The 13,233-nt window shown below is 48.1% G+C and overlaps 2 protein-coding genes across 5 annotated transcripts; one reads left to right on the plus strand and one right to left on the minus strand.

Moving 5' to 3' along the window:
• Positions 1-20: 20 nt before the first annotated feature.
• On the plus strand, positions 21-7,310 carry RGP1 (RGP1 homolog, RAB6A GEF complex partner 1). 4 transcript variants are annotated; one of them, XM_072606998.1, is made up of 9 exons: positions 21-115; positions 675-809; positions 1,333-1,469; positions 1,946-2,029; positions 2,133-2,282; positions 2,666-2,812; positions 3,175-3,302; positions 3,551-3,740; positions 4,242-7,310. In XM_072606998.1, the coding sequence occupies exons 1-9, from the start codon at positions 39-41 to the stop codon at positions 4,463-4,465; spliced, it is 1,272 nt and encodes a 423-aa protein (XP_072463099.1). In that variant the 5' UTR covers positions 21-38; the 3' UTR covers positions 4,466-7,310. The 4 variants fall into 4 exon arrangements, with proteins under 4 accessions (XP_072463099.1, XP_072463101.1, XP_072463100.1 ...); XM_072607000.1 differs by having other exon boundaries at positions 40-124; XM_072606999.1 differs by having other exon boundaries at positions 64-115; positions 640-809.
• On the minus strand, positions 4,592-5,708 carry MSMP (microseminoprotein, prostate associated). Its single transcript, XM_072607049.1, has 3 exons — positions 5,591-5,708; positions 5,223-5,331; positions 4,592-4,892 (listed from the first exon to the last, which is right to left on the minus strand). The coding sequence occupies exons 1-3, from the start codon at positions 5,706-5,708 to the stop codon at positions 4,712-4,714; spliced, it is 408 nt and encodes a 135-aa protein (XP_072463150.1). The 3' UTR covers positions 4,592-4,711.
• Positions 7,311-13,233: the final 5,923 nt, after the last annotated feature.

Below are 13,233 nucleotides of genomic sequence, written 5' to 3' on the forward strand. Positions count from 1 at the left end.
ACGGGAAGTCCCGCCTCCCGGGCCGGCGCCGACTGCGCATGCCACGTCGCGTTACGTCAGGCTACGCTACGCCGAGCCGAAGGGGACAAGGAAGTGGAGGCACGGGCGGGCCCAGGTAGCCCAGGTTCGGAGGGGCAGCTGCGGGGCCGTGGGGCGGGGCCTTGGACCCGGGGAAGTGCTGCGGAGGGAGACCCGGCGTGGGACGGGGCGGGCAGCGGGGCAGCCCGGGGCGGGGAGGCCCTGGCCGGCCGCGGCCCGCTCGTCCTCCCCGTCCCCAGCGTCTCCCCTGGGGGCCATCAGGTGTCTTCCGTCCCGATGGTCTCCGCCTCGGAGCAGCGGCATCCCATTCCCCGAGTACCCCCGGTGCTGGCCGCCTCCTGTCCCGACTCAAGCCCTGCCTCCAGGTCGCCCTCCGTGCCCGGAATCGCCTGCGGAGTCTTTTGCCTGTGGCTTTCTCCATTAGACCGCAGGGGCCGGTGGTGGCCCTTGGTAGCCCCAGCTCTGGGCCCGAGTGGGCGCTTGTTAACTGATGGCACCACCCGCCCCTCTCTGTGCCCCCTTCCCCCGGCCCCTCTCTGTGCCCCCTTCCCCCGGCCCCTCTCTGTGCCCCCTCCCCCGGCCCCTCTCTGCCCCACGTAGGCGATGCTGACATGCGGTCTGCCTTTCCCGTGCAGAGCTGCTCCCGGGGCCGCCATGATCGAGCTGGTGGCCGAGCTGAGCCGGGGCCCCGTGTTTCTGGCTGGGGAGGCGCTGGAGTGCGTGGTGACTGTCACGAACCCCTTATCTCCCACGGCCACCTCGGCGTCCAGGTACTCACCGCGGACGGGCTCTGCCGCGCCTGTGGCCTCGGGACGGGCCCTTCTTGGTTAAGGTGTCTATTTCGTGTATGTCCCCCACATAGCCATGTGCGGACCTGGGGTGTCTCCCTTGAGAAGAATATAAAATCTTGAGGGCAGGGACACTTATTTTTGTCTTTGAACCCTGAGCACCAGCACTCTGCACCCTTCCTGGTATATAGATACTTAGCAAATTTTTGTTGATTAGTTGACCGTTTTGGTTGTTACACCCTAATCTTTGTGGAGAGTGATGTTCCCGACACTGGACACCCCTTCTGAGATTAAGACTTCTAAGACAGTTGCTTTCTGGAAGTTCTTTGAGGCCTGTGGTTTTCAGGAGCAGGTGTTTTATGTGACTTCAGGATAGAGCTCAGGAGATCAGGGTTCCCTGGGACTGGAGTAAGGGGTGGTGAGGGGAGGGGAGGGGCATGGGCATCCACAGAGTTTGTGGGGATCAAAGACCTGCCTTCTGTAATACTTGTCCCTTCACCAACAGTGAAGCATTGGCCTGGGCCAGTGCCCAAATACACTGCCAGTTCCATGCCAGTGAGAGCCGTGTGGCACTGCCCCCCCCAGACTCCAGCCAACCAGATGTCCAGCCTGAGAGCCAGACTGTGTTCTTGCCACATCGAGGTTAGGGACACGTATCTTTTGTTACTCAGGGCATGGAATCCGCCTTGACTCGATCCTTGTTATCTGAGGAAGTTGGTATTGCTCTATAGGGGTTGGGTAGTGCTGGGGGTATTGTTGCTGTCTCCCGGAAGAGTAGCAGGAAGTGTCAGTATCAGACTCTTTGCCCTTGTCCCCTGGGGTGGTGACTGTCAAAGTCACATGGAGGTGAGATGACATGCCCTGTCATACACTTGTGTGTGACTGTAACATGGGAGGGGTCACTGATGATGCTTGTCACCCAGGACGACAGTAAAATTATTGGATTGCATACCCCTATCATGGCCAAAGGAAAGGATGGCCTAGGAATTGCATGGCATCCTAAGTACAAATGGTGTCATCACTGCTTGGCATCCCCTCCCCACTACTTTCATGGCTTCTTCTGTCCCTGACTTTGTATTTTTCAGTCTCATCCAGTTCTACTGGTCTCCTCTCTCCAGGTGAACGGGGTCAATGCATCCTATCTACTCCTCCAAAGATTCTATTCTGTGACTTGAGGTTAGACCCTGGAGAATCCAAATCCTGTGAGTAGTGTGCTTTTCTTTTTTTTAATAACCTCCACATGCTTCCCCATAGCCTGACAGGATTAGGCATACTTTTTCTTATTCCTGACTTTTCCCTACCTAGATTCCTATAGTGAAGTACTTCCCATGGAAGGGCCACCATCTTTTCGGGGTCAGTCTGTCAAGTATGTCTACAAGCTGACTATTGGCTGCCAGCGGGTCAACTGCCCCATCACTTTGCTTAGGGTTCCACTAAGGGTGCTCGTGTTAACTGGTGAGTGGCAGGGTCATTGGAGAGAAAGGGAATGGTAGAGAAGACATTAGTCTTTGGGGTATGAAAGGGGAAGGACTTAAGGGAAGCTTCTCATTTTCACTAAAGGTGCTATAGAATGGTAAGGATTGGGGTTCCCATGATCTCTTCCCATGTTGGAGCTTTCTGTGTTTCCAGGTACTACCTCTTCACTATTCTGTTCCTTTATAGTTTCACTATTACTTGTATCTCTCTGACACTTTGCCATCTGTTCTGTAGACCCACATCTCCCTAATCTGTTTCCAATCCCCCAGTACTTCTCAACCAACAACCTTGGTTAACTCTTCCAATATACCCCATTCCCTGGCCCATTCCCTTACATACTTTATCCCAAATTCTTTCCCCAGGCTTCCAAGATGCCCTGTTCCCCCAGGATGAGGCTGTGGCTCCATCCAGCCCATTCCTGGAAGAAGAAGAAGTAGGTAGAAAGGACTCACGACTAGCAGAATTGGCAGGAGAGTTCTTGATGGCTGCCACATCCCGTCGAAGTTTGTGTAAGGATATTTCTCCCCATAAAAGCCTACTTTCAGAGGTACCTCTTGAGTATCCTCATAGATCAGTTTGTGAGGAGGGCTGCCTTTTGCTTCAACTTGTGTAAGGATACCTTCCTCAGAAAAACCTTTCTCTCAGAGACATCCCCACGTGTATACTCATAGACCAATTTGTGAGGAGGGCTGCCCTCAAGTCATTCTGGGGCCCAGGAACTCCCCCCCTTGCCCCATACCACCTGTCCTATTTGAGCCCTCTTCCTCCTAGTCTGTTGCCTTTCTAATCCAATCCCGACTGGATCCTTAGGAAGGGACCTTTGCTGGCATGGGAGTCCTGACTCACAGATCTTCATTCCCCCTACCCCCAGATCTATACAATATCAGCGATGGTCGAGGGAAGGTTGGGACCTTTGGAATCTTCAAGTCCGTGTACAGACTTGGGGAGGACGTAATAGGGACCCTGAACCTGGGGGAGGGGACTGTGGCCTGTTTGCAGGTGAGGAGGAGAGAATACCGTGGGGGGAATAGGGGATGGGGTTGCAACTTGGAGTTGACCTGTTTTATATGGATGGGAGGCTGGGAAGGGATCTGTGAAGGTGAGCAGGCATATCCAGGGTGGTGGTGGGGATGGCCTACAGTGGGGTGATATAAAGACTGTGTATGGGTAAAGAGGGCTATGAGTTGGAGCATCCTATCCATTCAGTGGCTACTAATTCCACCTGTGAATACTTTTCCCTGCCTCAGTTCTCAGTGAGCCTACAGACAGAAGAGACTGTCCAGCCTGAGTACCAGCGGCGCCGGGGGGCAAGTGGGGCTCCTTCTGTGTCCCATGTGACTCATGCTCGACACCAGGAATCCTGTCTACACACAACCAGAACTAGCTTCTCTCTTCCCATTCCACTAAGCTCTACCCCAGGCTTCTGCACAGCTATTGGTGAGGCTCTAATAGTGTCACCCCAGTGCTGCTCCCCATCTACTGTGGGATGGGACTACAATTTGTGCATGGGCGGGCAGGACTCACCTTCATTGCAGATATACTTAAGTCCTCTCCTCCCCACCCTTTAGATCCTGTGATTTGCTGAACCACCTCATTCTACTCCCAAACCCCAGCAAACCCTCAGACTTCCTGCCTCTGGGATAATGTTGACTCCTGCTTCCCAACACACTTACTCCAAGCTACCTGAAACTGGTCCCACATACAACTTTAGGTTGTTAGCTGCTTGCCACCTACTGGTCTGAGGATCTCTAGTCTGAACATTTATAGAGGTGTCCATTACTCTCTAACACCAGCTCTAGTTCCCAGTCCTCATAACTATTCTCCTTTCCCCATATTTCTTATCAGTGGCTTCTCTCCTGCCCCCCTTTTTGACTTCCTCCTTATCTTGCTGTTTTCTCCTGTTTACTCTGACCCTTCACCCAATCTTCTCTCTTCCAGTATCTTTGAAGTGGCGGCTACATTTTGAATTTGTGACATCTCGGGAACCTGGCTTGGCACTGCTCCCTCCCATGGAGCAGCCTGAGCCTGTGGTCTGGACAGGACCTGAACAAGTGCCTGTGGACACCTTCAGCTGGGACCTCCCCATCAAGGTGTTGCCCACAAGCCCAACGCTGGTCTCCTATGCTGCTCCAGGCCCCAGTGCCAGCAGTGTTACCATCTGATCTGGGCTCCAATTATCCACTGTGGCACTGCTGTGCTTGGACACAGCCTGAAAGACAGACTCCTACATAGCCCTCTCCTTCCTTTCTGTGGCTGTGTGCCTCTGAGAAGGGACTCCATGGCAGGCATTTGGCTGTCCATTAACTTATTTATTTAGAATAAATTCACAGCTGCTAGTGGTTTCCCTGGAGGTGGCAGCAGCTGTGGTGGGCAGGCAGGCAGGCAGCAAAGTGGATGGTCAGTGGAACCTAACTGGGATGAGGTCCTGGGGCCCCGGAGTCAGGGGTATTGGCTGAGCCCCATTCAAGGTCAGGGGGGCCTCCCCTGCAAGGCAGGTGAGGGTCAGATTTCTGCACCAGGGAGATGTGGCAGGTCCCTTCCTCCCGTCGTACCTCACACCCAGCTGGGAAGTCGATGGGATGCTGGGACCTAGATGAACATCATAGGTAAGGAAATTGCACACGTGAGATGCTGCCTCTTCCCACCAGCCCTGCCTCCAGTCAAACTATTGTATTTCAGGAGCCCTTGTTTTAAAGCAAGAATAGGACTTGACTTCCACCCTGGACATTCTCCTATTCCGTACTTACCTCCTCTCTTCATCCCAATACAATGTAGTCTACATATTCTTCCTTTTCTCCGTGCCTTAATCCATTTTGTCACATCTCATTAATTCTGTATCATCCCTAGTTATTTCCCTCCTCCCAGTACCTTCTTTCCCACTCCCAGTCAGGCACATCATAGCAACCCCAAATCACTTACGTATCGCAGCAGCCCACACCAACAGGGTGTAGGCAGGTGCAGTAGAAGCAGTCACTTCGGAGCCAGGATTCACCCAGGGTAAAATATTTCCCCTCATAGTGACAGGGAGCTGAGGAGGAATGAGGAAAGTTAGCAGGGGTGGCATGCCTTATGAGAAGAGCTTTGCCCTGGAGTGGGAGAATTACGCTACTCTGTAATTTTTTATTTTTGTATGATGGGCAGGAGAGGCATGAGAAAGAAGGGAAAAGTGAGCATCCTTCAGTAAATAAGAAGGAAGTATACTTATCCTAAGGATCAGATGCAGATCATCTCCCCTCAAGCCCCCCAGTTTCCTGTTTCCCTGCTCTTCCCTCTTCCATCCTCTTTACCTTGAGCTTGGAAGTAGCATTTGCTGTGAGCTCCTTGCAGTTGCAAGAGGAGTGAAATCACCAAACAGATGGTTCCCCAGCTTCTTGGGGTCTTCCTAGCCCACTGCCTCAGTGCCATTCCTGCAGGGCTGACTTCCACAGACCCTGCTTTACTGTTCCTCAGAACTTCTGTCTTGTTGCCTCTGGTTCTCTGTCTCCTCTCTTAGTCTGTCTCCCCTGGGCTCTTGTCTCACACCATTCTATGCCTTCTGCTCTTGCAGGCCTGGGGATGTTTATAAAGTGAGGACCCTGGCCCCCTGCTGAGGAAAGCTGGAAAAGCTGTAACTTGGTGTTTCCTGGGGTGAGGGCATGAAAACAAGAGGTCCAGCTTTAACAAGCTGTGAGAGCTGATTCATGTCCCAGCACAGTTTGGGAGGGGTGGGGGTTGGTAGACATGGAAGGGGCACTGGACTGGGCACTTCCCCAGTAAAGAGAAGTGGGAGGGGTGGTGGACTGCTAGGTGGTCTCCAGATCTTTTCCTTGACCTAGAGAGGAGGGAGCATTTTTTCCTTTTTTCCCTCCTTCCCCCACAGTGGGAGGGTGTAGGGTATTGGGATTCCTGCCTGGACCGGAGGGAGGCATTTCCTGGGGACGGTTAGTTCTGTGTCAAAGCCAAACCAAGGAGCTGCAGTGGGGCGCGACGGCCAGAGGCTCCAGGAAAGGGAACTAAGTTTGCTTTTGCCACCTGGAGTGAAGGGAGGTTGCCCCACGCCTGAGATTGTTCCAGAGAAGGGGCTACTACCCTCAGGTGGAGCTTTCATCCTTTCTTCATATCCCTCTCTCTTCCCTTCCTCCCTTAGGAGATTCCCCCCCCCCCCCAAGTCTGTTAGAGTTAGAGAGTGACTTTCCCTTCACAGGTGGGATCTTGACACACAGGTGAGGGCTCTCATTTGTCCTGAGATGAGTTTGAGGTTTTCCCTCTGAGGTAGGGAATATCTGTAACATCCTAGAGATGGATTTCTCCCATCCAGATGTTCCAGAGATGTCACTCCCCATCCATATAAGCAGGCTTCCCTTCCAGGCTAACCAGTGGGAGTTGTACTAAGCTAATATGGACAAATGTACTTGGTTGAACATGAACAAAACAGGCCCTTTTCATACCTCCTAGGCTGGGGTAGAAATGGAAGGTCTTAGGAAGAAAGGAAGTGAAGCCTGGAGATGTTATTTGTCCTAGTGTTTTGTATGTGCCTTATTAAACCTCTCAGAAGCCTTCTGTTTAAGGTATGAGGTAGTCACCAATAAGACTGGTGCTAGAGCCTTGTACATTGGTTGGACCAGATGTAAAGGGCACTGTTTATGCAGATCTATAGTTCCTACTTTGAGAACAGAAGGGGCTATTGTACCCCTTGTAATTCCCCTGGTTAAAACTGTCTTGGCAGATTCTGCCCTTCTATGCTTCATATTACTTGTTCCCTCTATCTCGTGTCCCTAATGTGTCATCTCATTTTTCATCTGTGTGCCATTACAGGATTCCTTAAGGTGGGTAGTGGAGGCACTGTTGTGTAAGGGCAAGAGCACTGAATTTGGAGGCAGAAGATCTGACTTTGAATCCCAGCTGTGTGAACATAGGCCTCTCTAGACCACAGTTCCTTTATAAGATTGTGGGAGGAGGGCAGATGGTTCTGTAAGGTCCCAGCATTGACATGATTCTGTGCTGCCGTCATTAAATTTATGTTCTGGAGCTGCTTGGTCTGGTTCCTGTTTCCCCCTTGACTCTTAAAGCAAAGATTGGTTTAGTCTGAGACTCTCCCAACTTTCTGTAAGTAGCCTTTCCCCTTCCAACTCCAAACTTTAAGGCCGAGAGAGGAGCACTTTTCTTATTCCTTGTCTCTAAATTTTGATTTGAATTTTTTTTTGATTCGCTTTTTTTTCTGTTCTCAACAATCCTGGGTCAAGTGTCTCATTGACTTCTAAATTCCAGTTCCCCCACCCCCATGTGGTCTCCATTCTTTTCAAATGCCACTGCTGAAATTTGAAGGCATTTCACTCATCTCTGACCTCCCAAAAACATGGTTAAAAATTCCATAAATCCACATTTGCTCTATCTCTCCTCCCCTCCAACAAATAACTCTGACTCTCCTTATCTTTAGTTACTGAGCACAGGTTTGGGAGTAAATAAATTTTTTTTAAAGTACCGTTGCACCTCTGCCAGACTTCTGATCTGAAAATCTCCTCCTCAGGGTGCCCTCCATCAGCTAACTCCCCACATTCCAAGAGATCTCCAGGAAAGAGAATACCCTGCATCTGGGTCCTTACCCTTCCCTGGATTAATAGGGAAGAAGGCTAACAAAAAAATTCACCCCCTGAATTGTGTCGAGAAGATGCTGGGTACCAACCTGCAAAGGTCAGCTTGGGGCAGTTCGCACTGAATGTGGTGAATGAATCTAGCCTCTGGGCATCAGCAACTCCATTGACCACTACCTGGAACTGGTAGTCTAAGAGATCTGTGGAGCTTGGGGACTGGCTAGTTGTCCACCCCTACGCCCCCCAAGCTGGTGGCTTGCAGTTTGGGGAAGTGAGGAGAGCCTTGGAGGAGTAGAACTGATTTGTCTAGGAGGAAGCTAGAGGTCTGGGTTTTTGCTGGTCTGTTTAGAAGACGTTCATGTTGGCCTTTGGCTCCAGGTGGGGTGGGATTGTTGGTATGTGGGGGGCGGGAGCAGGGATTGTAGGTAGTTACCGGAGGGTTGGGCATCTGTATTCTAAGGGAGGTTTGGCAGCCGCCCCTAATTGGGGTGGTGGTGATAGGGGTCTTCTAACAGTCTCGTGTGTGTTGTGCCCCTGGTTGTGTCTTGGGTTGGGGAGGTAGAGTTTGGGGCTGGCTGTGCGTGGGCATAGCGGGGGAGGGGCAGTGTGGCATCTTTGGTGTATACGGTTGGGGGGGGGCGCTGTGTACCCGCAGACCGTTAGTGGGGGTAGGAAGTGCGGGCGGGCGTTAAGGGTCTGGGCTCGGCGGGGGGACCTTGGCGCGCGCCCGGATCCGCGGTGGGGGTGTGAGCTGGCGGTTGGCGCGCGCCGGCCCCGCGGGGACCAGGAAAACATCCGCCGGAGGCCGGGCCGGGCCGGGCGGCGCTCCAGGAATCCGGGGCAGGTGCGCGGCTGCTGAGGAAGTGAGCACATTCCGGCCCCCCGGCCTGCAGGCAGGCCGGCTGGCCCTCCGGGTGAGTCAGCCCCGGACCCCCGGCCTGCCGCGGCTGGGCAGCCGGATAGGCGGTGAGGCCAGCCGAGGGAGCGGGGAGCGAGGGCGGCCAGGTAGAGACGGGGCCGACGAGGGCGCGCGAGATAATGGACCTCAGTGCCTCAGATTAGAAATTCGTTAGGCCGCGGACACCGAGGGGCCCCCCGCGGGGCCGGACCGCTGTGTGTTTGCACGGCCCTTGCTGGGCTGCAGAGCTTTGTGTGGGCTCTCTCGGCTTCCACGCTCAGGGCGGGGTGGGCTAAGCAGGTGCTATTGCTCCATTTTCGAGGTGAGTAAGCCGAGGTACGTGGCCGAGCTAGGGTCAGTGGCCCAAGGGCAGAACCCGGACTCCTAGTTTCTAAAAGCCGGTGCCCTTTTAATTTTTAATAACTCTATTTATCGCCTACCTCCTCTCCTCCCCACCCCCTTCCATCCTTGCCCTCAAGGAGCTTATGATCTCACTGGGTTGATAGTCAGCTGGCATTTATTAAATACCTGCCACTAGATAATAGGCAGTCCCTGCCCTGTGTATTCCAGTCTGTTAACGTGCCTTACATGCCTGTGAATGAGCACTTGGGAATGGCTGGCCAAGGAGCCGAGGTAATGCGCAGCCTTCTTAGCTGCCTGTACTTGAGCCTCTCCTCCCGGCCCCCACTCTCTCTCTGCTCTCTTCTTGTGTCTTATTTCACCCACGGTTTAGTCTTTTGTTGAAGGCAAAGATCTCTCCTTCCCAGTTTTCCTTTTTTTAAACACTAAAGCAAAAACCTGTTAAAATACCTCAGAAAGGTGATATACTTGCTTAGAAAAAGGTGGAAAAGCTGTGTAGAGCATTCTAAGGGACTTTTTTTTTTTTTTGGAGATCTTTGAGAACTTCTTGAGATTGGGGATTGTCTTTTGCTGCTTTTTATCTCTAGTTCAGGCAACTGAGCCTAGAGTCAGAAAAACTGAGTTCAAATGTGGCCTCAGATACTTTCCAGTAGTGTGACCCTGAGCAAGTCACTTAACCGCAGTTTGCCTTAATCCACTGGAGAAGGAAATGGCAAACCACTACCCTATCCTTGCCAAGAAAATCCCGTGGATACTATTGGCCTGCTATGGTCCACAGAGTCATGAAGTGTTGGACAGCACTGAACAACAACATCCTTTGCACAGTTCCTGTTATTTAAAAGGTGATTAATAAATGCTTATTGACTGAATTGAGAAATTCTGGTTAGAAGCAGGCCAGATGTTTTCTCTTTGGGGCTCTTAGGGAGAAAAAAGGTTGTAACAGTCCCCAGCTCAGAACAAGAAGTATCCCTGAGGATTTACACCAGCTTTAGGCCACATCCCTCAGAAACCTTGTCTGACTCTCCCTGTTCTGGAACTCCTGTCCCAGACTGTGGGAGGTACCACTGAAGGTGTGAAGCTGGGGAGAGAGGGCAGTACCAGTCCCAAGGGAAGGGAAAATGTGTTTTTAGCATCCCAAGGTGAAACATTTAACATTCCAAGTCATAGGAAGGTTATTATGTATGGTGATTCAGTTTTGCAATATTGTAAGCACAATGTTGTACTTAATGGGTTAAATTTGTGGGTTAGTGTTGGGAATACAACCACTATGAATAACATTTCTAAACAGCTATTTTTTGAATAATATTTTATTTTCCCCCAATTATATGTAAGAAAATTTTAAAACATTTTGAATACCAAACTCTCTCACTACCTCCCTTGCCTCTCCCCTTCCCTGAGATGGTAAGCAATTTGATACAGGCTCTACACGTGCAGTTATGCAAAACATATTAGTCATGTGAGAGAAAATACAGACCAACAAACCAAAACAACACCCCATGAAAGAGAGAAAATGAAACAGTGTGCTTCAGTTTGCATTCAGACTTCATCAATTCTTTCTCTGGAGGTGGATAGCATTTTTCATCATGAGTACTTTGGTGTTGTCTTGGATCATTGCATTGATTACAATAGTTAAGTCAATCACAGTTGATCATCATTCAATATTGCTTTACTATTTACAGTGTTCTCCTAGTTCCGTTCACTCCACTTTTCATCAGTTCGTGTAAATCCTTCCAGGTTTTTCTGAAATCATTCTGCTTGTCATTTCTTGCAATCATGTCCCACAGCTTGTTCAGCTGTTCCCCAACTGATGGACAGTCCTTCAATTTCCAATACTTTGCCACCACAGAGCGGTGCTATAAATATTTTTGTACAAGTAAATCCTTTTCCCTTTCTAATAATCTCTTTGGGATAGAGACCGAGTAGTGGTATTGCTGGATTAAAGGGTATATGCACAGTTTTATAGCCCTTTGGGCATAGTTCCAAATTGTTCTCCAGAATAGTTGGATCAGTTCACAACACCAACAGTGCATTAGTGTCACATCCCTTCCAGCATTTATCATTTTCCTTTTCTGTCATATTTTATGGGTGTGAGGTGGTACTTCAGAGTTGTTTAATGTACATTTACAGCATTTTTATATGACTATAGCTAATTTTGATTTCTTTGTTTGAAAACTGCCTCCTCATATCCTTTGACCATTTATCATATGAGGAATGACTTATGTTCTTATAAATTTCACTCAGTTCTGTCTATATTTGAGAAATAGGGCCTTTATTAGACACTTGTAAAGATTTTTTTCCCCCACCTTTCTGCTTTTCTTCTAATCTTGGCTGCATCGATTTTGCTTGTGCAAAACCTTTTAAATTTAATATTATTAAAATTATCCATTTTAGATCCCATAATGCTCTCTTTCTCTAGTTTAGTTATAAATTCAATAAAATCTTAATGAGGTCATGAAGAGTCAGATGCTACTGAAACAACTAAACAACAAATTTGGGTTGACAGAGATAGGGTTAAGTTAGGGAAAGCTTTCATTATGAAGATGAGAAGTTTTGATGGACATGATCTGTTTTACAGTGAGTAGCCATTATAGGTCTTTGAGTATCATGATGATACATAGTTATTATTTAGAGATAAGTTTGCCTTGCTTGTCAACCACTGTTTTCAATGACTTTTCATTTTTGTTTGACACATTGTATATGTTCAATAAATGTTGAATTGTCCTTTTTGAGTGAGTTGGTTAGGCATGTATCTGTATTCCAATGAATCTGTTAATTTGGTAATTTTCAATTAACTCAATTTGCATATTGTATATTTGTTGTTCACTAGTATCTGACTCTTTGGGGCACATTTGGGGTTTTTTGGTAGAAATAATGGGGTGGTTTGTTATTTTGTTCTCCAACTTGACTGAGGCAACAGGGTGAAATGTCTTGCCCAAGGTCACACAGCTAGTATGTGTCTGAGGCCAGGTTTGAACTCAGAAAGATGAGTTTTCCTGATTCCAGACCTGGCACACTATCCACTGTGCCACCTAATTGCCCATATATTGTACAATAGCAAATTATAAAAATGACTTTGGTAAATATTAAAGGTGAAGTGTACTCTAAGAATAATTGAAAACAAAAAATTCCTTTCCAGCTAATTAGACCAATAAACATGGGGACTAATTGGAAACCTTTTTTTAAAATTTTGTCTTTGATTTAGTCTTATTTTTTCTCACTCTTGTCCACATTCTTGGTATCTCATTTAAAATTATCTTGATAGGACCTTAGCACTTTTTATTTTCTTATTATCTGGCATGCTTCCCTTTATTTTGTGATTATTCTGATTTCCTTTGAAGTGATAGGTTATCATAGGATTTAGAATGACTCATATCACTTTTAACTTGTATCTGTATTACTCTGAGCCAAAAGAGTTTTACAGTTCTTTCCCCCTTCCCCCTCCCTCCACTCCATATGGAAACATGGCAGAAATTTCTTGGAAGCAATTCAGAGTATTGGCACTAATTATAAAATAATTCCATTTTAAATTTCTTTTAAAGCTTTTGGAAAAGGTCCAGGGCTTCCATATGTTATGCAGTGACAATGACTTCTTGGCAATTTTGAGACCTTCTTTCCCCCCCCTTTTTTTTTTTTGAGATAAACTATTTTATTTTAAAAAACCCTGAGAATTCAATGAAAAATTCATTCAAAACAATAGCTTGAGTATCAAGATATAGTTTAAACTCACAAGCATAATTAACTTTTCTATATATTACTAATAAAGATCAGTAGGTAAAAGTAGAAATTTTATTCAAAAATATGAAATAAACCAATAAATGTGGAACTTCACATGTTCGTACACACTCCAGATTTACATAAAATAAGACTTAAACAGTTGGAGTGATTCATTGTTCTTGGTTGGGCTGTGCCAACTATAATAGAAATGCCAATACTACCTAAATTATTTTGTGAATTTGTTGCCATTCTAATTAAACTACTAAGAGAATTGATTACTTTGCAGAACCAGACAAAATAACCATAAACATTTGTTTGGAGGAACAAAATGTCTAGAGTTTTAAAGAAAATAATGAGGGGAAAATGAAAAATTGCCACTCTGAAAGTG

The sequence above is a fragment of the Notamacropus eugenii genome, chromosome 1 (genome assembly GCF_028372415.1).
Source record: "Notamacropus eugenii isolate mMacEug1 chromosome 1, mMacEug1.pri_v2, whole genome shotgun sequence".
NCBI classification, from domain to species: domain Eukaryota; kingdom Metazoa; phylum Chordata; class Mammalia; order Diprotodontia; family Macropodidae; genus Notamacropus; species Notamacropus eugenii.

Coding starts and splice junctions, on each gene's coding strand:
- RGP1 (XM_072607001.1), top strand. CDS start 316: ATGGTCTCCGCCTCGGAGCAGCGGCATCCCATTCCCCGAGTACCCCCG. Junction 2,030..2,132: donor CCCTGGAGAATCCAAATCCT/GTGAGTAGTGTG, acceptor TTCCCTACCTAG/ATTCCTATAGTGAAGTACTT. Junction 3,303..3,550: donor GGACTGTGGCCTGTTTGCAG/GTGAGGAGGAGA, acceptor TCCCTGCCTCAG/TTCTCAGTGAGCCTACAGAC.
- MSMP (XM_072607049.1), bottom strand. CDS start 5,708: ATGGCACTGAGGCAGTGGGCTAGGAAGACCCCAAGAAGCTGGGGAACC. Junction 5,332..5,590: donor ATGCTACTTCCAAGCTCAAG/GTAAAGAGGATG, acceptor ATTCCTCCTCAG/CTCCCTGTCACTATGAGGGG. Junction 4,893..5,222: donor GGTGTGGGCTGCTGCGATAC/GTAAGTGATTTG, acceptor ATGTTCATCTAG/GTCCCAGCATCCCATCGACT.